The sequence below is a fragment of the Nycticebus coucang genome, chromosome 3 (genome assembly GCF_027406575.1).
Source record: "Nycticebus coucang isolate mNycCou1 chromosome 3, mNycCou1.pri, whole genome shotgun sequence".
In the NCBI taxonomy this organism is placed as follows: Eukaryota; Metazoa; Chordata; class Mammalia; order Primates; family Lorisidae; genus Nycticebus; species Nycticebus coucang.
Genome location: NC_069782.1, coordinates 132588871 through 132615370, shown reverse-complemented (window position 1 = coordinate 132615370; position 26500 = coordinate 132588871). Strand labels below are relative to the sequence as shown.

General features: G+C 40.4%; 1 protein-coding gene across 3 annotated transcripts in view; it reads left to right on the top strand.

Moving 5' to 3' along the window:
- PCGF6 (polycomb group ring finger 6) overlaps positions 1-26500 on the top strand; it is a 45235-nt gene that overhangs the window by 1275 nt on the left and 17460 nt on the right. Inside the window, exons 2-9 of one of the 3 annotated variants that reach the window (XR_008378922.1) lie at positions 384-483; positions 569-665; positions 1898-1953; positions 2051-2110; positions 3324-3432; positions 14885-14977; positions 17143-17170; positions 24709-24818. Coding sequence is in view for 2 of the 3 variants with exons in the window: in XM_053585088.1 (XP_053441063.1) it covers positions 384-483; positions 569-665; positions 1898-1953; positions 2051-2110; positions 3324-3432; positions 14885-14977; positions 17143-17170; positions 24709-24807 (642 nt within the window). In the remaining variant the exon portion in view is untranslated. The remainder of the gene's footprint in view (positions 1-383; positions 484-568; positions 666-1897; positions 1954-2050; positions 2111-3323; positions 3433-14884; positions 14978-17142; positions 17171-24708; positions 24819-26500) is intronic. The other 2 variants (XM_053585088.1, XM_053585089.1) reach the window with 2 other exon arrangements.

Genomic DNA, 26500 nt, shown 5'->3' with positions numbered 1-26500 from the left:
AAGCCCAGGAGTTGGAGGTTGCTGTGAGCTGTGTGACGCCACGGCACTCTACCAAGAGCGATAAAGTGAGACTCTGTCTCTACAAAACAAAACCTCCAACACCACTATAGTGTCTGGAAAGTTTGCCCATTTTGTAAGTAAGTAATTGATGAAGTAACATGCATCTCATCTGGTAATGTATAGTAGATCCAAGAGAATGAGATTCTTTTGATACAGTTTATGTTGCATTATTGTAAGTAACTTTCAACAGTATTTTGAAGGGTCGGAAATATATGTTTCCATGTTGCATTTAAGTTACACATTGTAATGAAACTTAGAGGTTAGGGTTTAAGAATTGGAAGGCAAGGATTTGTATTTTAAAATTATTTCCATTGCATTTGCAGCGCCTGATTAATCTCTCTGAGCTGACCCCATACATCTTGTGTTCCATTTGCAAAGGTTACTTAATAGATGCAACTACCATTACAGAATGTCTTCATACCTGTAAGCATCAGTTCTCATTTCTGAATAATTTCAACTTTGAAGTATCTTGAAAGCACCCTAATCTCAACATTTTCTTTTTCAACAGTTTGTAAAAGCTGCATTGTAAGACATTTTTACTATAGCAACAGATGCCCAAAATGCAACATAGTAGTACATCAGACACAACCTCTTTATAACATAAGGTAAGAAGAATGTATGAGTAACAGTTGTATTTTAAGTATGCTTTTCCTGAAAGCCTGAAGTTGGGCAGCTGGAAAGAATTCCTGACCTCCCTCAAAATTAGAAGAAAGGAACTTATTATTCTTTTAAGAAATATGTATAAAGCACTTCTATGTACCAGGCACTGTGATATCTGCTGGGGACTTAATAAAAGAAAGGTATAGGTCTCTTTCTATAGAAATTCCCTTTCTGAGAATTTTAGTCCTATCATTCAATGAAGCTAGTTTGGGTGTGTCATTTTTAGTGTACAGGTATTTGGGGTTCTTTTTCTTTTTCTTTTTTTTTTTTTTTAAGAAGAAGTATCTGAGGCTTGGTGCCTGTGGCTCAAGCAGCTAAGGCGCCAGCCACATACACCTGAGCTGGCGGGTTCGAATACAGCCTGAGCCTGCCAAACAACAATGATGGCTACAACCAAAAAATAGCCAGGTGTTGTGGCGGGCGCCTGTAGTCCCAGCTACTTGGGAGGCGGAGGCAGGAGAATCGCTTGAGCCGAGGAGTTGGAGGTTGCTGTAAGCTGTGATGCCACAGCACTCTACCCAGGGCAACAGCTTGGGGCTCTATCTCATTAAAAAAAAAAAAAAAAAAAAAAAGTAGTACCTGAAACAGCCTCTTTAGTAAAGCCTATCTGTCATAGGTCATTGTTGCATATTAATCAAATTTTTCTGTTCATGCTCGGTTTTTTTTCTTTTTCGGTTTTATTTAGTTATTTTGTTTGTTTGCTTAGCTCAGACTATCCTCCATAAAAATCAGTTTCTTAAGAGAAGAAAGAAGAAAAATACTAAAGGTTGATTACTTTCACGTTTTCAAGTGCTGTTAGGTTTTTACAACTTTCATAGAAGAGTGCTATGCAGATGATACAGAGAAGTTCAAAATGTAGTCTCTGCCCTTGAGCTCCCATTCTTTTTATTTTTTTTTTTGAGCTCCCATTCTTATAAAGGGAATAAAATCAATTCATTTAGTGAACCATTCAAGAATCTATGAATACTTATGATTACATATAACTACTTATGGTTATTTCAAATGAGTTAAATTTTAGGGGTTGTGAGTACTACCTAAATGTAACTCACCTCAGAGAAAGGCCATATCCACTCCCAAGAGAAAACACACTTAATTTTATTAACTTACACAGTTAACTCACTGTACAAAAATGCATTTTCTGAATTCTGAGGTATTCTCCATCCTTTCCTTTTATTAGGTTGGACCGACAGTTACAAGACATAGTGTACAAATTAGTGATCAATCTAGAGGAAAGTAAGTTTCTTTTTTTACGTAGTTGTGAATCCCAGAATCTCTGACTCTACTAGTTACATTTTAAGTGTAATTTAGCCTGTGTTTTATCATTTTTTAGGAGAAAAAAAGCAAATGCATGATTTCTATAAAGAAAGAGGTCTAGAAGTACCTAAACCTGGTAAGTTTGGGTGTACACTGTTAATGTATTTATAGATTAAAAAATACTAGCAATAAAATTTGTGTCTTTCGAGGTTCTTTTTGGGGATAACTGGTCATTATGTGATCAAAGAGAGAAAATTTGAAGGTAATGCCATGTTTTAATCCACCTTAATTGATTGTAAGAATTAAAGAGTATAGGCTTTGGAGCTAGATTTTCTGAGTTTATTCCTACCTCTGCCACTTTAAGGTTAAAAAGCATGCTAGGTGTTAGACTTTAGAAAATTGGTTCAACCTGTTTCCTCATCTATAATAGTGATAATAATATCACTTCCTTTTAAAAAGACATATATTGAGAAATATAAGCACTTAAAACAGTGCCTGGCACATAGTAACTGCTCAAACATTAGTTTTTATTACGATGTTAATGTCACAGAATAGAAGTCAGATGGATTTGGGTTTTAAATCATTGTTCTTCCACTTGCTACCTGGGTGACCTTAGACAAATTGCCTAATCTAAAGGCTTTGTTTCTTTATCAGTTAAAAACAAAAAAAAAGTAGGGCGGTACCCATAGGTCAGTGGGTAGGATGCAGGCCACATACACGGAAGCTGGTAGGTTCCAACCGGCTTGGACCAGATAAAACAACAATGACAATGGCAACAACAACAATAAAAATAGCCGGGTGTTGTGGCGGGTACCTGTAGTCCCAGCTACTTGGGAGGCTAAGGCAAGAGAATTACTTAAGCCCAAGAGTTTGAGGTTGCTGTGAGCTGTGACACCACCGCACTCTACCCAGGACGACAGCTTGAGACTCTCAAAAAAAAAGGTAGTAGTAATACCTATAGCATGGGATTATGGTAAGGATTAAAAAAAATGATGAATATAAAGTGCTAAGCTTGAGCTCTGGCACACAGTAGTGTTTTTACAGGGTTATCGCTGAATGTTAATGTCCTCCTGGTCACTCTCTGTGGCCCTGATAAACCAGCCACACATGCCTGTCTTCCATTGTAAGGTGGTCCCCAGGCTTGCCTTTAATTTCACTGGCTTTGGCAGATGAGCTAATGTTGTCAAAGATAGGGAGATTGAGTCCTTTGTGATCTTTTAAATGGTTAACAAACATAAATTTTTAAATTAAATTTTTATAGTTGTGATACCTGTGTGATTATTTTTTCAAATATCTCAATTTATGAAAATTTTATTCTAAATAAGCTTTTTTGTTTGGCTATTGAATAGCTGTTCCACAGCCAGTCCCTTCGAGCAAAGCAAGATCTAAGAAAGTCCTAGAGTCCGTGTTTCGTATTCCACCTGAACTTGATATGTCTTTATTACTGGAGTTCATTGGGTGAGTCCCCTAAAAATCTACCTTTTAAGATTAAAACAAAGAATTTTTAAAGTCTCAACAGTTCTGAAATCATCCCTGAACACAGATGAAATCGGATTTTTCTGGCATCCCTGTAAAAATTATGGAATGTTTAAGACTCAGAAAAAAGGTATAAGGGATAGTACAATAACCTCTGATATTCTCATCTTTTGGCTTAAGAAATAAACTATTGAGGCTGGGCGTGGTGGCTCACACCTGCAATCCCAGCACCCTGGGAGACCGAGGTGAGCAGATTGCCTGAGCTCACGACTTGCAGACCAGCTCTGAGCTAGAAGGAGACCCTATCTCTGAAAATAGCTGGGCATTATGGTGGGTGCCTGTAGTTTTAGCTACTCGGGAGGCTGAGGCAAGAGAATCTTTCTCAAGAGAAAACTTGAGCCCAAGAGTTTGAGGTTGCTGTGAACTGTGGCACCACAACGCTCAGCGGGGAGGCAACAAAGTGAGACTCTGTCTCAAAAGAAAGAAAGAAACTTGCTAACATAACCAAAGCCTTTTGCTACCTTTTCTGTTCATTCTCCCATCTCTTAGATGTTAATAACCACTCTCCTAAAAATAGTGTTTATCATTCCCATGCATTTTTCTCACATCCTTGTCATGTGTATATCTATTCCTAAACAATATGTAGAATTTTTGCTAATTTAAAAACTTTACATGATATACTATAAATGTTTTCCAATTTTTTTCACTCAATATTGTGTGATTCATCCATGTTGATACGAGTAGCTCTAGTTCATTGTCACCAATGTCTGGTTACATTAAATGAATATATCATAACTTACCTGGTGCTTTTTTTGCTATAAATATATTTGTAGGCCGAGTGCTGTGGCTCATACCTGTAATGCTAGTACACTGGGAGGCTGAGGTGGGTAGATTGCTTGAGTTCACAGGTTTGAGACCAGCTTGAGCAAGATCGAGATTCCCATCTCTGAAAATAGCTGGGCGTTGTGGTGGACACCTGTAGTTCCAGCTACTTGGGAGGCTGAGGCAAGAGAATCGCTTGAGCCCAAGACTTTGAGGTTGCTATGAGTTATGACGCCATAGCACACTACCGAAGGCTGCAAAGTGAGACTCTGTCTCAAAAAAATACATATATACACAGGATATATGTACAAATATATATATTTTTTGAGACAGAGTCTCACATTGTAGAGACTTTGACAGAGTCTCAAAAATATATACATATATATTTGTACATATATCCTGTGTATATGTAAGATAGTTCTGGCTCAGTGCCTATAACACAGTGGTTATGGTGCTGGCCACATGCACCGAGGGTGGCAGGTTCAAACCCAGCCTGTGCCTGATAAAACAGCAATGACAATTGCAACAAAAAAATAGCTGGGCGTTGTGGTGGGCGCCTGTAGTCCCACCTTCTTGGGAGACTGAAACAAAGAAAATCAGTTAAACCCAAGAGTTTGAGTTTGCTGTGAGCTGTGACACCATGGCACTCTACCAAGGGCAACATAGCAAGACTCTGTCTCAAAAAAAAAAAAAAAATGTTTAAGGTAGTTCTCTAAGGGTATAGATTTTCTGAGTCTTAGGATGTTTTCCTTTTCTTTTCTTTTCTTTTCTTTTTGTTTTTGGCCGGGGTTGGGTTTGAACCCACCACCTCCGGCACATGGGGCTGGCGCCCTACCCCTTTGAGCCACAGGCGCCACCAGGATGTTTTCCTTTTCAACTTTACTTGATTTTTGCCAAATTGTTTTCCAAAGTAGTTAGGCTCTTTTCTAATTCAGATAAATTGCTTCTTTCATATACTGTAGCTTATAGCATCTGCCATAATATTGCAACATTGTTAAACAGACTACCATGGTCATACACTTGGCACATACAGACTGTAATTTTGTGTGTGTGTTTTTTTGTTTTTTTTTTTTTTTGAGATAGAGTCTCACTATGTTGACCTTATTAGAGTGCTATGGCTTCATAGCTGACAGCAACCTCCAACTCTTGGGCTTAAGTGATTCTCTTGCATCAGCCTCCCAAGTAGGTGGGACAACAGGTGCTCACCACAATGCCTGGATATTTTTTGTTGGAGTTGTCATTGTTGTTTTAGCTGGACATAGCTGTGTTTGAACCCGCCAGCCTTGGTGTATGTGGCTGGCACTGTAACCACTGTGCTATGGGCGCCCAGCCCAGATTGTAGTTTTTATTTTATTTTTATTTATTTATTTATTTTATTTATTTTTTTTTTTGAGACAGAGTTTTACTTTGTCACCCTTGATAGAGTCCTGTGGCATCACAGCTCACAGCAACCTCCAGCTCTTGGTCTTAGGTAATTCTCTTGCCTCAGCCTCCCGAGTAGCTGGGACTACAGGTGCCTGCCACAACGCCAGGCTATCTTTTGTTGCAGTTTGGCTGGGGCTGGGTTTGAACCTACCACCCTCAGTATATGGGGCCAGCGCCCTACTTACTGAGTCACACGTGCCACCTTTTTTTTTTTTTTTTTTTGAGACAGTCTCAAGCTGTTGCCCTGGGTAGAGTGCTGTGACATCACAGCTCACAGCAACCTCCACCTCTTGGGCTTAAGCAATTCTCTTGCCTCAGCCTCCCAAGTAGCTGGGACTACAGGTGCCCGCCCCAGTGCCCAGCTATTTTTGTTGTTGTTGTTGTAGTTGCCATCATTGTTGTTTGGCGAGCCCAGGCTGGATTTGAACCTGCCAGCTCTGGGCTGGCGCCCTAGCTGCTTAAGCTACAGGTGCCAAGTCCAGACTATAGTTTTTAAATACTTACATAGCTCACAGAATAAACTAATGAATAACAAACTTTGCTTTCATGGTAGAACCTAGATTTCCCATTTGGTGTCATTGGTGACTATTTCTTAGTCATTTCCTTATAACTCTAGGCTATCAATATAATTTATTTAGTGTCTAACTTGTGCTGTATAGTACTTATCCCCGTATATACATACATCCTCTTGTATTCTCAGCTGTTATTAAGAACCCCCAAAGAGGCAGGGGAACTTTCTCATGCCTACAAAAAGCCCATGATAGATAATTCCATGCGATTTTCACCCCCGTCCTCTTCCGCCATCTTTCCATGCTGCCATAATGGTGTGCGTGAATATCCTGGCTCATGCTGTTAAGAGCATTGACGAGGGCCGCGCCTGTGGCTCAACGGAGTAGGACACCGGCCCCATATGTCGGAGGTGGTGTGTTCAAACCCAGCACCTGCCATAAACTGCAAAAACAAAAACCAAGAGCATTGACGATGTCGAAAGGAGAAGCAAACACTAGGTTCTTATAAGGCCGTGCTCCAAAGTCATTGTCTGGTTTCTGTGATGATGAAGCATGATTACATTGGCGAATTTGAAATCATCCATGATCACAGAGCTGGGAAAATTGCTGTGAACCTTGCAGGCAGGTTAAACAAGAGTGGAGTGATCAGCCCAAGGTTTGATATGCAACTGAAAGATCTAGAAAAATAGCGGAATAATCTGCTCCCATCCCACCAGTTTGGTTTCATTATACTGGCAGCTTCAGCTGGCATCATGGACCTTGAGGAAGCAAGAAGAAAACACACAGGAGGTAAAATCCTGGGATTCTTTTTCCAGGGATGTAATACATACTGAAAAATAAAATGCCTCAATGGAAAAAAAAAAAGCCCATGATAATGGTTGATGATAATGAAACAAAGATGCTTTTCTTAGAAATTAGAAGATACCAGTAATTCTAAAATTCAGTTTTGCAATTTTTTTTTTTTTTTTTTTAGAAAGAGTCTCACTCTATTGCCCAGGCTAGAGTAGCTGGGACTATAGGCACCTGCCACAATGCCTGGCTATTTTTTAAATTTTTATTTTATTTTATTTATTTATTTATTTATTTATTTATTTATTTTTTTTTTTGTGGTTTTTGGCAGGGGCTGGGTTTGAACCCACCACCTCCGGCATATGGGACCAGCACCCTACTCCTTGAGCCACAGGTGCTGCCCTATTTATTTTTTTTTTTTTGTTTGTTTGTTTTTGAGACAGAGCCTCAAGCTGTCACCCTGGGTGGAGTGCTGTGACATCACAGCTCACAGCAACCTCCAACTCCTGGGCTCAAGCGATTCTCCTGCCTCTGTCTCCCAAGTAGCTGGGACTACAGGCGCTCGCCACAACGCCCGGCTATTTTTTGGTTGCAGCCATCATTGTTGTTTGGCGGGCCCAGGCTGGATTCGAACCCATCACTCATGTGTATGTGGCTGGTGCCTTAGCTGCTTGAGCCACAGGCATCGAGCCTATTTTAATTTTTATTTCAGTCTTTTATTTTTTTTTTGAGACAGAGTCTCACTGTGTCACCCTGGATAGAGTGCTATGGCATCATAGCTCACAGCAACCTCAAACTCTTGGGCTCAAGCATTTCTCTTGCCTTAACCTCCCAAGTAGCTGGGACTACAGGGGCCTTCCACACGCCTGGCAATTTTTTTTTTTTTTTTTTGCCATGGTCATTGTTGGTTAGCTGGCCCAAGCTGGGCTCAAACCTGCCTTGGTGCATGTGACTAGTGCCGTAACATAACCACTGTGCTATGGGTGCCGAGCCAAATTTTTTTATTTTTAGTAGAGATGGGATCTGGCTCTTGCTCAAGCTGATCTTGAACTCTTCAGAGGGTTAAGTGATCCTACCATCTTTACCTCTCTGTATGCAGTGATAGGATTACAGGCATGAGCCCCTATGCCTGGCCCAATTTCTATTATTAAAAAACTGTTACAATGGGCGGCACCTGTGGCTCAGTCGGTAGGTTGCTGGCCCCATATGCCGAGGGTGGCGGGTTCAAACCCGGCCCCGGCCAAACTGCAATCAAAAAATAGCCAGGTGTTGTGGCGGGTGCCTGTAGTCCCAGCTACTTGGGAGGCTGAGGCAAGAGAATCACTTAAAGCCCAGGAGTTGGAGGTTGCTTTGAGCTGTGTGAGGCCACGGCACTCTACAGAGGGCCATAAAGTGAGACTCTGTCTCTACAAAAAAAAAAAAAAAAAAAACTGTTACAACTTAAATGTCCATAAAGGAATCAATTAAATAATAGTATATCCACATGTGAATATGTGCTAATGTAATAATGTGTATGTTAATGCGGAACATTCTCCAAGATAGATTAATTGGAAAAAGCAAGGCGCAAAAGAGCAAGGTACTTGTACCATGTGCCCACTTATGTGTTTTGTTTTTTTTTTTGTAGAGACAGAGTTTTACTTTATGGCCCTCGGTAGAGTGCCGTGGCCTCACACAGCTCACAGCAACCTCCAACTCCTGGGCTTCAGCGATTCTCTTGCCTCAGCCTCCTGAGTAGCTGGGACTACAGGTGCCCGCCGCAACGCCCGGCTGTTTTTTGGTTGCAGTTTGGCCGGGGCCGGGTTTAAACCCGCCACCCTTAGTATATGGGGCCGGCGCCTTACCCACTGAGCCACAGGCGCCACCCCACTTATGTTTTTTTTTTTTAAAGATGGTGGAAAATATATGCATATATGTATTTTTTTTAATATGCACAGACCATTCCTGAAAGGACATATAAGAAAATATTAATGGGGTTGGGAGGCTGAGGCAAGAGAATTGCTTAAGCCCAAGAGTTTGAGGTTGCTGTGAGCTGTGATGCCACGGCATTCTACCCAGGGTGATGTAGTGAAGACTCTGTCTCAAAAAAAAAAAAAAAAGAAAGGAAATATTAATGGTGGTTATTCCTAGGAATAGACACCAGAATTTAAGTCTAGGATGGGAAAAAGTCTTACTTTTCGTTGTGTTTGAATTTTTACTTATGACTGTGTGACTTTGTTTTTGTTTTTGTTTTTGAGAAAGAATCTCACTTTGTGCCCTGGGTAGAGTACCATGGCATCATCATAGCTTACAGCAATCTCAAACTCCTGAGCTTAAGTAATCCTCCTGCCTCAGCCTCCTGACTGTCTGGGACTACAGACACAACACCTGGCTAGCTTTTCTTTTTATTTACTAATTTTTTTTAAGGTAGAGTACTGTGGCATCATAGCTCACAGCAACCTCAAACTCTTGGACTTAAGTGATTCTCTTGCCTCAGCCTCCCAAGTAGCTGGGACAATAGGCGCCTGAGCACAACACCTGGCTATTTATTTGGCTAGTTTTTCTATTTTTAGTAGATACAGGGTCTCACTCTTTCCCAGGCTGGTCTCCAACTCCTGAGTTAAGGGATCCATCCACCTCAGCCTCCCACAGTGCTAGAATTATAGGCATGAGCCACCTTGTGTGACTCATGTGAGTCACCTGTGTGACTTTTAATGACTAGTAAATTAAAATTGAAAATTTAGAGAAATTTATGTTTCTAAAATATAGTGTTGGAGAAATGTGACATTTTCCCCAATGTACAATGGGAACTTGGAATTAGATTTTTATGCTTTTTTTGGAAAAGTAGCATATTGTAATGTAAGGATCGCAAATATGTGGTGGGTGTGCTACCATTTCCTCTTTACTCACTGCAGATCATCACAGCAGACTTTCCTAATCAGTGAGATTTGACCTCAGTGTTCAAGGCAGTCATTAAAAGTTACCAAAGTTTGCTTAGTACCTGTAGTTCACGGGACTAAGGCGCCAGCCACATACACCAGAGCTGGTGGGTTCGAACTGGGCCCGGGCCTGGGCCTGCCAAACAATGACAACTACAACCAAAAAAATAGCTGGGCGTTGTGGTGGGCACCTGTAGTCCCAGCTCCTTGGGAGGCTGAGGCAAGAGAATCGCGTAAGCCCAGGAGTTGAAGGTTGCTGTGAACTGTGATGCCATGGCACTCTACCCAGGGTGATAACTTGAGGCTCTATCTGAAAAAAAATTTTTTTTAAGTTACCAAAGTTATTATGTTCTTATAACATGCCGTAGACTAGTAGTTCTCTAGTTGCTCTAGTTCTGTGGGTCGCGACCCCTTTGTAACAATGAAAATACATCCTGCATATCAGATATTTAAATTATGATTCATAACAGTAGCAAAATTACAGTTATGAAGTAGCAACGAAAATAATTTTATGGTTGGGGGTCACCACAACATGAGGAACTGTCTTAAAGGGTTGCAGCATTAGGAGCCATTAGGAAGGTTGAGGACCACTGCTGTAGATTAACAAAACCTGACTTAAAATAAGATGATGTGAATTTAAGTCCTAGCTCTGCTGTTTTCTAGCTTTGTAACCTTTCTTTTTAAATTAAATCTTTTTTTTATTTACTTATAGGATGTATATTAAGGTCCTATTGTGTACCAACGCAGTAGGTGCTGGGAATATGGGCCTGGCATATTTGAATAGGTCAGTGTGGTCCTTGTCCTCATGAACTTTTTTTTTTTGAGACAGAGCCTCAAGCTGTCGCCCTGGGTAGAGTGCTGTAGCATCACAGCTCACAGCAACCTCCAACTCCTGGGCTCGAGCGATTGTCCTGCCTCCACCTCCCAAGTAGCTGGGATTATAGGCGCCTGCCACAACGCCTGGCTATTTTTTGGTTGCAGCCGTCATTGTTGTTTAGCGAGCCCAGCTGGATGTGAATCTGCCAGCTCAGGTGTATGTGGCTGGCACCTTAGTTGCTTGAGCCACAGGCGCCGAGCTGTCCTCAATGAACTTTTAACTTTAACTTCTTAGAGCTTCAGCTTCCATATCTGTAAAATGAGAAAATTGAACCTTATGCCAGGGCCAGTGGCTTATGCCTGTAATACTAGTACTCTGGGAGACTGAGACAGGTGGATTGCTTGAGCTCACAAGTTCGAGACCAGCCTGAGCTAAAAGCAGTAGAGTTGTGTGAGCTATGACACCATGGCACTCATAAATAAATAAGACCCTGTCTCTACTAAAAATAGAAAAACTGAGGTAAGAGGATCGCTTGAGCCTAAGAGTTGTGAGTTTTTTCAGTCACTGCTGTAAGCTGTGACACCATCACGGCATTCTACCCATGGCAACAGCTTGAGATTCTGTCTCAAAAAAAAAAAAAAAAAAGAAAAGAAAAGAAAGAAAATTGAACCTTAGACATTATTCATTATGGTGGGTATTCTGTCTACCCTTATTTTATTTATTTACTTTTTTTGAGACAAGAGTTTCACCTTATTGCTCTCAGAAGAGTGCTGTGGTATCATAAGTCATAGCAACCTCAAACTCCTGGCCTCAAGAGATGCTCTTGCCTCAACCTCCAAAGTAGCTGGGACTATAGGCACCCACCACAACGCCTGGATGTTTTTAGAGACAGCATCTTGCTCTTGCTTAGGATAGCCTTAAACTTCCTGGGCTCAAGCAATCCACCCACCTTGGCCTCTCAGAGTGTTAGGATTATAGGCACAAACCACTATGCCTGGCCCCCTCTGTCTACCTTTTAATATAGTACTTTTTTTTTTTTTCTTTTTTTGTAGAGACAGAGTCTCACTGTACCGCCCTCGGGTAGAGTGCCGTGGCGTCACACAGCTCACAGCAACCTCTAACTCTTGGGCTTACGTGATTCTCTTGCCTCAGCCTCCCAAGCAGCTGGGACTACAGGTGCCCGCCACAATGCCCGGCTATTTTTTTGTTGCAGTTTGGCCGGGGCTGGGTTTGAACCCGCCGCCCTCAGCGTATGGGGCCGGCGCCCTACTCACTGAGCCACAGGTGCCGCCCTTAATATAGTACTTTTATGTTTTTATTTTTATCCTCCCCCTAACTCCTTATGCAAAATTTTTGTACATTTATAAATGGGTATGGGAGAAGAAGCTTCTAGTGGCAAGGAGTCCTATTGAAGTTACCAGGTATTAGGTTTAAATACCCAAGTTTTCATGACATGCAAAAGTTTTTGTGATACCATAAAAGTCAGGCTACTGCGGTTAACCCGTAGGAAGCTCTTTTATAAAGGGGGCAGATGAGTTTTTGCCTGATGAAGGCATAAGGGCAAATTTGATTCAGCAGCTCACTCTGCCTGACTTAGAAGATAAACACTGAGATAGGTTCAGCCTCTGCACAGTAATTTTTTCAGTCACTGGAATATGAAATTAGATGTCCCTCTGAGCTTGGGTATGCAATTTTTTTTTTTTTTTGAGACAGAGCCTCAAGCTATCACCCTGGGTAGAGTGCTGTGGCATCACAACTCACAGCAACCTCCAACTCCTGGGCTCAAGCGATTGTCCTGCCTCCGCCTCCCAAGTAGCTGGGATTACAGGCACCTGTCACAATGCCTGGTATTTTTTTGGTTGCAGCTGTCATTGTTGTTTGGCAGGCCTGGGCTGGATTCGAACCCACCAGCTCAGGTGTATGTGGTTGGCGCCTTAGGTGCTTGAGCCACAGGCACCGAGCTGGTATGCATGTTTTATGTTCTTAAGATAGTCTCTTTCCTTTTTGTTGTAATTCTAAATGTAAAGTATATTATAAGAACATAACTGGGCACAGTGGTGTGTGCCTGTAGTCCCAGCTATTTGGGAGGCTGAGGCAGGAGGATCACTTGAGCCCCGGAGTTCTAGTCCAGGTTGGGCAACTTAGCAAGACACTGTCTCCAAAACAAAAAAGTAGATTATAAAAAGAATAAGACAAGGCGCGGCACCCGTATGTCAGTGGTTAGGGCACTGGCCACATACACCGGGCCTGCTAAATAACAATGACAACTACAACAAGAAAAGAAATAGCTGGGCATTGTGGTAGGCACCTGTAGTCCTAGCTACTTGGGAGGCTGAGGCAAGAGAATCGCTTAAGTCCAAGAGTTTGAGATTGCTGTGAGCCGTGATGCCACAGCACTCTACCAAGAGGGACATAGTGAGACTCTGTCTCAAAAAAATAAAATAAAAATAAGACAAGCAATATGGTGTAAACATAGAAAAAGCATAGGTTTTAAAGAATCTAATTCAAAGTATGTAACCCTTAGGATATATAATACCTTCTCTGATCATTACTTTTGTTATTTCTCAACTGGGAATTATAGTAACTCTGAGAATTGTTGTAGCATCAACATATGGTATTCTTAAAATGTCTAAACTAGAAGCTGGGCTTGGTGGCTCACATCTATAATCCCAGCACTTTGGTAGGACAAAGCAGGTGGATCGCTTGACCTCACAAGTTCAAGACCAACCTGAAGAAGAGTGAGACCCTGTCTCTAAAAATAGCTGGGCATTGTGGCAGGTGCCTATACTCTTAGCTACTCGGGAGGCTGAGGTAAGAGGATCTTTTGAGCCCAAGAGTTGGAGGTTGCTGTGGACCATGACACCATGGCATTTAACCGGGGGCAAGAAAGTGAGACTGTTTCAAAAAAAAAAACCAAAATGTCTAAACTAAGGCAGGCACAGTGGCTAACACCTGTAATCATAGCACTCTGGGAGTATGAAGCACGTGCATTACTCCAGCTCAGGAGTTCCAAGACTAGCCTGAGCAAGAGTGAGACCCTGTCTCACTAAAAAATAGAAAAACTAGCTGGGCTTAGTGGTGAATGCCTGTAGTCCCAGCTTCTTGGGAGGCTGAGGCAAGAGGATTGCTCCAGTCCAAGAGTTTGAGGTTTCTGTGAGCTATGAAGCCATGGCACTCTACCCAGGTGGACAAAGTGAGACTATGTTTCCCCTCCAACAAAAAAAGTCTAAACTATCATCATCATTATTATAAATATCAGAGTAATGCAAGATCATTTGGAAATAAAGGTTAAAGTGATCCATGGTACTGTAATATGTACAACATTTGCACACTGAATAAAATGGACTCAGATGAGTGTAGTATGGTAAAAGTTTATTGCAATTTTAAACTCAGTGGTATTTAGTAAACTAAGGAGGTAGTATTCCACTGTATGCTGCCTTAGTCCAACTATAGAGGACTGTGGTCAGCTCTAGGCACTACATTTTAAGAGACATGTTGGTAAACTGAGGTATAACTAGAGTAGTAAAGGTTTGAAAATGTCATATGTGGTAGTGGAAGGAACAAAATTATTTAATTTTTTTAAAAAAGGAAAAAAAGAAAAAAAAGCAATAAGTTCCTTGAGTTAGTTTTAAACCCTTAGAGAGTTACCACATAAAAGAAAAATTGATCTGGTTAACAATACCAAAAACAAGTCCAGGAACGGTGGTTCAGTCCTGTAATCCCAGCACTCTGGGAGGCTGAGGCAGGTGGATTGTTTGACCTCACGAGTTCAAGACCAGCCTGAGCAAGAACGAGACCCTGTCTCTACTAAAAATAGAAAAACTGAGGCAAGAGGATAATTTGAGCCCAAGAGTTGAAGGTTGCTGTGAACTATGACACCATGGCACTCTACCCAGGGTGACAGCTTGAGACTCTGTCTCCAAAACAAAACAAAACTATGACTACTAGGTATAAGGTATATACAATCAAGTAATTTCTTTTTCTTTTTTTTTGAGACAGAGTCTCAAGCTGCCACTCTGGGTAGAATGCCATGGTGTCACAGCTCACAGCAACCTCAAAGTCTTGGACTTAAGCAATTATCTTGCCTCAGCTGCCCAAGTAGCTGGGAATACAGATGCCTGCCACAATGCCCCGGCTATTTATTTTTTTTGTTACAGTTGTCGTTGTTTAGCTGGCCTGGGCCAGGTTCAAACCCTCCAGCCTTCGTGTATGTGGCCGGCACCCTACCCTACCCGCCTGCCGACAAGCAAGTAATTTCTAACAACATTGCTTATAAATATAATGGGCTGATTTGTCAATTAAAGAGCTTTCTCTTTAGATATTCAAGCAGAAGGCTCATGTATTCTATAGACATCATTGTTGCAATTAATAGAATATTTCATTTTATAACTAAGATTATAATTTATATTTATGTGTCTATTTTATATTTATATATTCTGTTTGTAATATATAATTTTTCTTTTTTTTTAAAGAGACAGAGTCTCACTCTGTTGCCCTCAATAGAGTGCTATGGCATCACAGCTCACAGCAACCTCCAGCTCTTGGGCTTAGGCGATTGTCTTGCCTCAGCCTCCCGAGTAGCTTGGACTACAGGCGCCCATCACAACGCCTGGCTATTTTTTTTTTTTTTTTTTTTTTTTTGTAGAGACAGTCTCACTGTACCGCCCTCGGGTAGAGTGCTGTGGCGTCACACGGCTCAAAGCAACCTCTAACTCTTGGGCTTACGCGACTCTCTTGCCTCAGCCTCCCAAGCAGCTGGGACTGCAGGCACCCACCACAATGCCCGGCTATTTTTTTGTTGCAGTTTGGCTGGGGCTGGGTTTGAACCCTCCACCATGGGCATATGGGGCCGGCGCCCTACTCACTGAGCCACAGGCGCCGCCCACGCCTGGCTATTTTTTGTTGCAGTTTGGCTGGGGCCAGGTTTGAACGTGCCACCCTTGGTATATGGGGCTGGTGCCGTACTCACTGAGCCATAGGCGCTGCCCTGTGATATGTAATTTATAGTTGCGTACTTATATAAATTATATTTATAATGCATAAATCATATATTTATATACCTTTGTATTATATTTTTATTATAAAGAATGCTCTGGAGATGATGTGATTGTAATCTTACCTATTTTTCATAACATGACAAGGAAAAAAGAATATGGGCTTTGATGCTAGGTATGCTTGAGTTTCAAATTCCATCTTTATCACTTAATAGCTCTGTGTGATCTGAAGCAAGTTATAAAATATCTTTGAGTTTAATTTTCCTCATTTGAAGAATAGGGATAACCAATATCTGATTTGCCAGGGGTATTATAAGGAGTACATGAAAAGTATGCATAATACATATATGAAAACCTAATAGAATGCCTGGTATATAGTAGAATCTCAACAAAAGTTAGTTCCCCTTATTCTCTCATGACTTAAAAAGTAATTAGTAAATTAAGAAATCTCTTTGGGCTTCTAGGTGAAAGGCAAACAGTAAAATCATGCCTAGGTAGGGCGGCACTAGTGGCTCAAAGGAGTAGGGCTCCAGCCCCATATGCTGGAGGTGGCGGGTTCAAACCCAGCCCCAGCCAAAAAAAAAAAAAAAAATGGTGAAGTAAAATCATGCCTAGGTAATTATGCTGCAAGGAATACATTAGGAAGTATAGCAGACTTCTTGTAAGAAATCTTATTGTGAAAAATCACATTAATTATGATTTAAAGAAAAACATTTTCCATTAAGCTGGAAAATATTAAAATGCTAAATTGGAAGGAAATCGTAACTATTAAGGATATGCTTTTTCCTAGGAATCTGTTCTGTAACATGACTACAGTTAATAATGTATGACTTGAAAATTATTATTATTTTTTGTTTGTTTGTTTTTTCAGTTTTTGGCCAGGGCTGGGTTTGAACCCACACCTCTGGTATATGGGGCTGGCGCCCTACTCCTTTGAGCCACAGGCACCACCTAACTTGAAAATTGTTAAGAGAGTAGATCATAAATGTTCTTACTATAAAAAGTGTGTAAGGTTGATGGATGTGTTAAGTTGTTTGAGTTAGTTATTTCTTTGATTATTTCAGTGTATACAAATTATATCAAATAACCCATTGTACTCTATAAACATACATACCTTTTATTTGTCAATTATACCTCAGTAAAGCTGGAGGAAATAAATTAATCTTGGTATGTTTTCTATAAAAAGAGAAGAATATGCTTTTCACTTCTAAAATTAAGTATGGAAAGTGGTATAAAATACTGGATTAAACTGCTTTTGTGTTACCACTAGGTGGCAGAAATGATAATTATTTTTATTTATTTCATAATGGTTTAGGTATAAATTGATGTTTCTCAAATAATTATATTTGTTATTTTTATGTTTTATGAATAAACATAGTTTAAAGTATTAAATATTGATTAATTTTGCTCTCATTTTTCAGTGCTAATGAAGGCACGGGACATTTTAAGGTATTTTACTTTTATTTTTTCATTCATTTCACAAGAGGCACAAGTTTGAGTAAGATTAGTAGCCAAATGGAGATTGTCTTCAATTACAATAAAAATATTTTATAAATAAAAATTATTTAAACATGAAATACATTTAATAACACTCTCCTAATAGGTTTATGAAGAAAAGTTATTAAGTAGGGATTTGTTATTCAGAACAGTGTTCTAAGGAAAATTAAGTGAATACTTTTTAAAACTCTAAAACCAAATGCTATCTTAATTTGGTTATAAAAGATATTTCAAAGCATTTTTTGCATAGTTGGCATTTAGTGTTAAATAGGAGCTTAAAATTTTATTTGCATGTAACATTTTTGGCTCAAGTTAACTTGTTCTAACTTGTTTCTTCACTTGTTCGATAAGAAAGCACTCCTTTGTGACATATTTAAGTTCAGAGTTCTTTTAAAGCCCCCAAATCACAGGTGCCATTGTATGTCATGTTGCTATGGTATGAGTCATTCAGGAAAAGCTAACTTACATGAGGTAAATCATGCTTTATAGTTGGGGTTGTAAATATATAAGGAATAAGTGACTTTGATCTGGGTAGATTTGCAGTGACTTTGTCAAAGTCTGTACTAAAAACTGGGTGAATTATACCTGGTTTGATAGAGTGTACCGTTTTGCTTTATGAGTACACTAGCTTAGAGATGTGAATTAAAGCATAGGAATAGATACTTCTCTACATTACGTATATTACAGATGTTTTTCTGAGATCACTGTGATGGAGGGAATCTAGTGTTAAGTCTCCATGATTTTTTGTAACTTTGAACCTTTTCTTTTTTTTTTTTTTTTTTTGTAGAGACAGAGTCTCACTTTATGGCCCTTGGTAGAGTGCCGTGGCCTCACACAGCTTACAGCAACCTCCAACTCCTGGGCTTAAGCGATTCTCTTGCTTCAGCCTCCCAAGTAGCTGGGACTACAGGCGCCTGCCACAACGCCCAGCTATTTTTTGGTTGCTGTTTGGCCGGGGCTGGGTTTGAACCCGCCACCCTCGGTATATGGGGCCGGCGCCCTACCGACTGAGCCACAGGCACCGCCCAACTTTGAATCTTTTCTAAGTAGTAAAATGTCAAGCCAGTAGTGATCACCTTTAGAAAATAGTTTCATAACAATGCGGTGGTTGAGGGAGTGGCAGATAAGTTTCTGTATAGTTCAAGCACAGGGTTATGTGCTGCTAGTGTTACCTGAAGACATCTGTCCAATAAACTGTAGTAGTTAGAAAGGCCAACAGAGTTAAAAATTTTATGAAGATGGAACCAGAGAATGAATTGAAATGTTCGACTACGGCTTCTGCAAAAGCATGTGTGTACCTAGAATATATAGTTTTGATTTTCACATATCAAAAATCTTTGATGGCTCAGCACCCGTGGCACAGTGGTTACGGCCCTAGCCATATACTCTGAGGCTGGCAGGTTCGAAACTGTCCTGGGCCAGCTAAACAACAATGACAACTGCAACAAAAAAAAAGCCAGGTGTTGTAGTGGGTGCCTATAGTCCCAGCTATTTGGGAGGCTGAGGCAAGAGAATCGCTTAAACCCAAGAGTTTGAGGTCGCCGTGAGCTGTGATGCCACAGCAGTCTACCAAGGGTGACAAAGTGAGATTCTGTCTCAAAAAAAAAAAAAAAATCTATGATGACAGTACCACCTATGAAGTGTTCTCACCAAAAACAACCGTGAAGGTGATCATGCTTCTGCATTTACTGACTAATATATAGGAAATACCAAGAGCAAAGGAACATACTACATGACACTGGGGATGTAGTAAACCAAATCAAGACAATGGAAAACTATATGGCAACCAGTTCCTTTCTTTAGCAAATAAATTGAGAGCTGTTTCTTTTTTTTTTCTTTTTTGGCCGGGGCTGGGTTTGAACCCGCCACCTCTGGCATATGGGACCGGCGCCCTACTCCTTGAGCCACAGGCGCCGACCCTTTAGCAAATAAATTGAAAGTGCAAGAGATGAAGAAGGAAGCTATAGGTGGAACCTATTGATTAAAATAGGTAGAACCAGTTCACTGCAATGTATGATACTTATTTGGATTTGATTGGAAAAATAAACTGAAAAAAAGAAAAACTGTAAAAATTTATTGAGGTAAAAACTCCTAATTGGAAAGAGCCCAGATATCCATTAACTGATAAATGGATAAATAAAATACTATATTTCCATTGAAAACATTATGCTAATTGGAAGAAGCTAGTCACAAAAGGCCATCCAGATATTATTCCATTTATATGAGTTAGGGAAATCTATAGCAATATGAAGTAGGTTAATGCTGCTAGAGGTTGGGGGAGAGATGAAATAGGGAGTGACTGCTAATTGATACAGATTTCTTTTGGGAGAGATGAAAATATTCTGACATTAGATAATGGTGATGGCTGCACAACTTTGTAAATATACTAAAATCCACTGAATTGTACACTTTTAAAGGGTGAATTTAATAGTAATGTAAGTTACATCTCAATAAAGTTCTTTTTGTTTTTAACAACTAAGCCAAGCTGGAAATGGTGGCATGTGCCTATAGTCCCATTCACTCAAGAGGCTAAGGCTGGAGGATCAAGTCCAGCCTGGGCAACATGGCAATGCTCTGTCTCTTTAAAAAAAGAAAAAAGAAAAATTAAGTCAATAGAAACTTTGAATAGAAGCATTGTTTGTAATTTGCTTTGTGTAAACATTTTGGGAATATAAAAATGTAACTGGTAAATAATGTATTTGTAAGTTAGAATTTTAGTTCGAGTATATCACTGGTTATTTTATTATTTATTCATTCATTCGTTCATTTGTTTAGAGCAGCACTTCTCAACCTGTGGGTCACAACCCCTTTTTAACAATGAAAATACATTGCGGCATTAGGAAGGTTGAGAACCACTGGTTTAGAGGCAGGGTCTCCTTCTGTCAGCCAGTTTGGAGTGCAGTGGTGCAATCATAGCTCACTGCGGTCTTGAATTCCTGGGCTCAAGTAGCTGGGAGTAGATGCATGCACCACCATGCCTGGCTAATTTATTTTTTGTTTGTTTGTTTGTTTGAGACAGAGTCTTACTCTGTTCCCCTGGGGTTCAGTGCCATGACATCATCATAGCTCACAGCAACCTCAAACTCTTGGGCTCAAGTGATCTTGTCTCAGCCTCCCAAGTCGCTGAGACTACAGGTGTGCTGGGACTCCATGTATTCGGCACAACACCTAGGTAATTTTTCTGTTTTTATTAGAGACATGGTCTTGCTTTTGCTCAGGCTGGTCTCAAACTCCTGAGCTTGAGCAATCCTCCTCCCAGCTTAGCCTCCCAGAGTGCTACAATTACAGGCATGAGCCATCACACCTAACCCCTATTATTAAATATCTGGTCAGTATTCAAAATTTTAATCATCTCATTTGCAATGTACTTAGAAAAAAATTTATCTTATCAGCCATGGAATAGTGTAGTTTTTTTGTTTTTTGGGGGTTTTTTGAGACAGAGTCTCACTTTATCGCCCTTGGTAGAGTGCTGTGATGTCGCAGCTCACAGAAACCTTCAACTCCTGGGCTTAGGCAATTTTCTTGCCTCAGCCTCCCAAGTAGCTGGGACTACAGGCACCCGCCACAACACAACTGTGTTGCAGTTTGGCCAGGGCTGGGTTCAAACCTGCCACCTTCCGTATATGGGGCTGGTGCCCTACCCACTGAGCCACAGGTGCTGCCCAGAATGGTACAGTTTTATCATAGTAGTTTATATATCATCAGCCATGGAATAGTGTAGTTTTGTTTGTTTGTTTTTGTTTTTTTAAGTCAGGATCCAAATAAAGTTCTAAAGGTCACACATTGCTATTGGTTGATATATCTATTAAATTTCTTTCATTTATTTATTTTTTGGAGACAAAGTTGCACTCTGTTGCCCAGGCTAGAGTGCCGTGGTATCTGCCTACCTCATAGCAACCTCAAACTCCTGGGTTCAAGCAATCATCATGACTCAGCCTCCTGAGTAGCTGGGACTACAGGCAGCTGCCAAGATGCTAGGCCAATTTTTCTACTTTTAGTAGGGCTGGGATCTAGCTCTTGCTCAAGCTGGTCTTGAACTCCTAACCTCAAGCAGTCCTCCCAGAGTGCTAGGATTATAGGCATCAGCTACCTTACATGGCCATTTTGTTTGTTTGTTTTGTAATTCATTGTTGATAAAACAATCACTTACTGTTGGTTGATAGATCTTTTTTTGTTTGTTTTGTTTTTTGTAGTCACAACACCTGGCTATTTTTTTGTTGCAGTTTGGCAGGGGCTGGGTTTGAACCCGCCACCCGCGGCATATGGGGCCGGCGCCCTACTCACTGAGCCACAGGCGCCACCCAGTTGATAGATCTTTAAGTTTTCCCTTTTTCTTTTTGTAATTGTGACAAAATGGAATTACTTGTCTTATAGCTTCCTACAGATTGAGTTTTTATGTTGCATCTCTGTGAAGTAATTTAATATATTCTTTGTCTTCTCTCTTTCTCATAAACTGATAGTTAAATATCAGTGTTGTGCAGACAGATTTGACAGCTGGGGTGGGTATAAGAATACATCATAAGTGGGGCTGGTGTGGTGGCCCTTACCTATAATCCTAGCATTCTGGGTAGCTGAGGCAGGTGGATTGCTTGAGCTCAGGAGTTAGAGACAGACCAACCTGAGCAAGAGCGAGACAACATCTCTACTAAAGATAGAAAAAAATTAGCCAAGTATTGTGGTGGGCACCTGTAGTCCCAGCTACTCAAGAGGCCTGAGGTAAGAGGATCTCTTGAGCCCAAGAGTTTGAGGTTGTTGTGGGCTATCACAACAGGGTACTCTACCCACAGTGACAGAGAGAGACTGTTTGATTTACTTAAGTAAATAAATATAGTGGTATTGTAAGTATTGTAAGTATAAAAATAGAAAAAAGAGTACAACATAAGTATGGGTATTGTTATTCATCAGGAGGCATATAATGTCTGTCTGTGTCTCTTTGTTTTTTTTATTGTTTGTTTGTTTTTGAGACGGAGTCTCACTATGTCACCCTTGGTAGAGTGCTGTATCGTCACAGCTCACAGCAACCTCAAACTCTTGGGCTTAAGCAATTCTCTTGCCTCAGCCTCCCAAGTAGATGAGACTACAGGCGCCCGCCTGTTGTTGTTGTTGCAGTTGTCGTTGTTTAGCTGGCCTGGGCTGGGTTCGAACCTGTCACCGTTCGTGTATGTGGCTGGCACCATAACCTCTTTGCTATGGGCACCAAACCTGTCTGTGTCTCTTTGTAATGTTACCAGCCATTGATGCTCAGTTGTATAAGTTTGATTTGCTGAAAGTTGAAAGATGATGCTGTCCCTCTTTTTTTTATTAATTGAAATAGTTCTGTAAGGTTGCTCCTTATAGAGAAACTGTAACTAGTTTCTATAACTATAAACCTAGTTATGAAGGCCAAGGTCCCTCATCTATTGGGTTATCCAGTGGCACAGTTCATGTAGGAAAGGCAGAATAAATGCTGATTCTTTTCTCTTTATTTATGGTTCAAGGTAATGGATTGGTTCACTAGCATACTCCAGTCATGATCAATTTGGTTTTGTTTTTGTTTGTAATTTATTATGTAGATTTAAACATAATGTATTATAATCCATTTCAGTTACTATCTTTATTGATGTTCAAATTATCTTCTCAGAGACATGATATGCTATGATAAAGATGGAAATTAAGATAGTCCAGGTTCATCTTGCACGTCTCTTGCCCCACATAGGGAATAAATCATTTTTTCAAGGGGTCCTAGTTCATTTTGGTGGTCATTGGTATTGCAAAATCACAATCTGGTTTGCTTTGCTACTAAGTTAGTCACTGTTTCTAGGCCTTTTCAATTGATAGCTGTCTTTTTTTTTTTTTTAGTGACAGAGTCTTACTTTGTCGCCCTCAGTAGAGTACTGTGATGTCACAGCTCACAGCAACCTCCAGCTCTTGGGCTTAGGTGATTCTCTTGCCTCAGCCTCCCAAGTAGCTGGGACTACAGGCACCCACCACAACACCCAGCTATTTTTTTGTTGCAGTTTGGCCGTGGCCGGGGCTGTGTTCAAACCCACCACCTTTGGTATATGGGGCTGGTGCTGTACTCACTGAGGCACAGGTGCCGCCCGATAGCTATCTTTTTATTGAAGAATAGAAAACAGCCGGGTACAGTGGCTCATGCCTGTAATCCTAGCACTCATGGGTACTGAGGTGGGTGGATTGCTTGAGTTCAGGAGTTTGTGACCAGCCTGAGTAAGACTATCTCATTAGATCCTATCTCTAAAAATAGCCGAGTGTTGTGATGGGCACCTGTAGACCCAGCTATTCAAGAGGCTGAGACAAGAGGATTGCTTAAGTCTAAGACTTTGAGATTGCTGTGAGCTATGATGCCACGGTACTCTACCAAGGGTAATAAACTGAGACTCTGTCTCAAAAAAAAAAAAAAAAAAAAATAGAAAAACAAGATCTCCCTAGCAGAGATCTTGGACTAGGTTACTTCAACTTCCGTATCAAATTAACCTTTTGTGTTATAGATGGCAGGAAAGATTGCCTTAATTTTACACTAGTTGGCATGTAGAAGTTTTTTTTCCCCCCTATTTAGTTGTATATAGTAGGAAGCTATCAGGTATAATGGAAAAAACAATGTGTTGACCATCTATGAGAACTGGTTTTGCAGCCTTAAGGGGAAAAAAAAAATGTCTTCCAAGAAACTGAGTCCGAATTATATGGGGTGGGGAAAAACCTTGTTAATTTTGTGAGCATGTATTATGAAGACTAAGGTTAACCATTTGAGAACCTAGTTTAGAAAGCCAAGGCCAGTTTTCCTTTCACATATTAGCATACTTTATAATTCTGTTTCAGGTGATCTAAGAATTGTAGCATTGATAACTTACACTAAATTGGGTTAATTTTAACAAAACTGTGTGAATGAGGGCCCACTAAAAATTTAGAAATGAAAAAAATTGGATTGTTCTTTGCTAGCATACCTAAAACCTGCTATTGGGATAGTAAACTCTAGGAATTGATTTTCAGAAGCGCAGTGGCAGCCAGGCATCTACTTAGGTTGTCCAAAGTAACAGCTTCTCAAGGCACCTGATGGCATTCTCATATTAATCAGGTAGTGCTGCTTGTAGTGAGGTACCTTCATGGGGCCTCCAAAGTGAGGGTGGGACACTGCTCTGTCTCATTAGTGATTGCCTTCCTTTGTGAGGTATTCATTCCTACACATGCATTAAAAGAGCATGAGAACTTCGCCATTCTTGTCTAGATCATAGGAATGATAATGCCACTGCGTTGCCTTGGTGACTAAAAAAAAAAAAATAAGCAAGTTAACATACTTTTCAGAAAGGAGAAGCTAAGGAGAATTTCTGGTTTTCTTCAATATGTAAATTAACTCAAATTCGATAGTAATTTTTTTCAGGAGTCTGTTGAATCATCTGTTGAATCATCATCAATACAGTTTGCTTTCAGGTTTATATATTTTATGTATACACATACATATATATTCCGAAAATGGTTTTTATCTATTTTTGTAGCCATTGGAAAAGAAGTTTGTTCGAGTCTCTGGAGAAGCAACTATTGGGCATGTAGAAAAATTCCTCAGAAGAAAAATGGGTCTTGATCCAGCTTGTCAGGTACAGTACATGTATGTAAAAGAACAGGTAATATTGTGAGACTAAATTTAGCATTTTGAAAAAGAAGTGTCTCTAGGATTTCATGTAGTAGCTTTTGTTTTATGATCTGGTAGACTCTGTAAATGCTAATTGAGTATTGCTACACAGTGATTCACACTCCCAAGTTTAATCACATTTGACTTAGTATAACAAGAAAGCTCAAGACACCTAGAAAAGTGAAATATCTATTTCTAGGGAAGTTCAACATGCAGCCCATAGGATACATGCAGATTTTGTGAGGACGTTTTTTGCTTGCTTAAGCTGTCAGATATCATAAAAAGTATGCATAGACCTTTTTTTCTTTTGCTAATCAGCTTTCATTAGTGTTTGTGCAATTGTGTAATTAATGTGTGGCAGAGGGGGAAAAAAGTTGGACGCTCCTGACTAGATCCTATACACCCTATTTTTCTCTTTTTTTGTTTTGAGACAGAATCTCACTTTGTCACCTTTGATAGAGTGCCATGGCATCATAGCTCAAAGCAACCTCTGTTGGGCACAAGTGATTCTCTTGCCTCAGCCTCCCAGGCAGCTGGGACTATAGGTGCCCACCACAATGCCCAACTATTTTTAGAGACAGGGTCTTGCTCTTGCTTAGACCCTATTTTTTAAGGATTGAGAACATTTAACCTATATAATAATTTATTTATTTGTTTATTTAATTTAATTTGTTTATTTATTTTGAGGCAGAGTTTCACTCTGTTGCTCCAGACTAGAGTGCCATGGCATCAGCCTAGCTCACAGCAACCTCAAACTCCTGGGCTTAAAACAATCCTTCTGTCTCAGTCTCCTAAGTAGCTGGGACTACAAGTGCCTACCTCAATACCTGGCTAATTTTTTCTATTTTTGTCTATTTCACTTTTGTTCAGGCTGGTCTTAAACTCCTAAGCTTAATAAATCATCCCACCTTGGCCTGCCTGGGTGCTAGGGTTCCAAATGTGAGACATTTCACCCAGCCAACCTTAAGCCTTTTATGAAATTCAGTTTCAAAATAATTTTCTTTTTGCAGTTTTTGGTCAGGGCTGGGTTTGAGCCCGCCACCTCCGGCATATGGGGCCGGTGTCCTACCCCTTTGAGCCACAGGCACCGCCCCTTTTTCTTTTTTTGTTTTCTTTCTGTTTTTTTTTTTTTTTTTTTTTGAGACAGAGTCTCACTCTGTTGTCCAGGCTAGAGTCCGTGGCATCAGCCTATTTCTTAGCAACCTTAAACTCCTGGGGTCAAGTGATCCTCCTGCTTCAGCCTCCCAAAGTGTTAGGATTACAGGTGTGAGACACCACTCCCAGCCCAGTTTTCAAATAATTTTTAGAAAGACTAATGTATTATATGTTACATCCCTACCATTCATGTATTATCTTTTTTTTTTTTTTTGAGACAGTCTTGCTTTGTCACCCTTGGTCGAATGCTAGGGCATCACAGCTCACAGCAACCTGAAACTCCTGGGCTTAAGCAATTCTCTTGTCTCAGCCTCCCAAGAAGCTGGGACTATAGGCGCCCACCACAACAACCGGCTATTTTTTGTTGCAGTGGTCATAGCTGGCCCAGGCTGGGTTTGAACCCGCCAGCCTCAGTGTATGTGGCTGGTGCTATAATTATTGTGCTGCAGGCACCGAGCCTTTTTTTTTTTTTTTTTTTGAGAAAGAGTCTCAAGCTGTTGCCC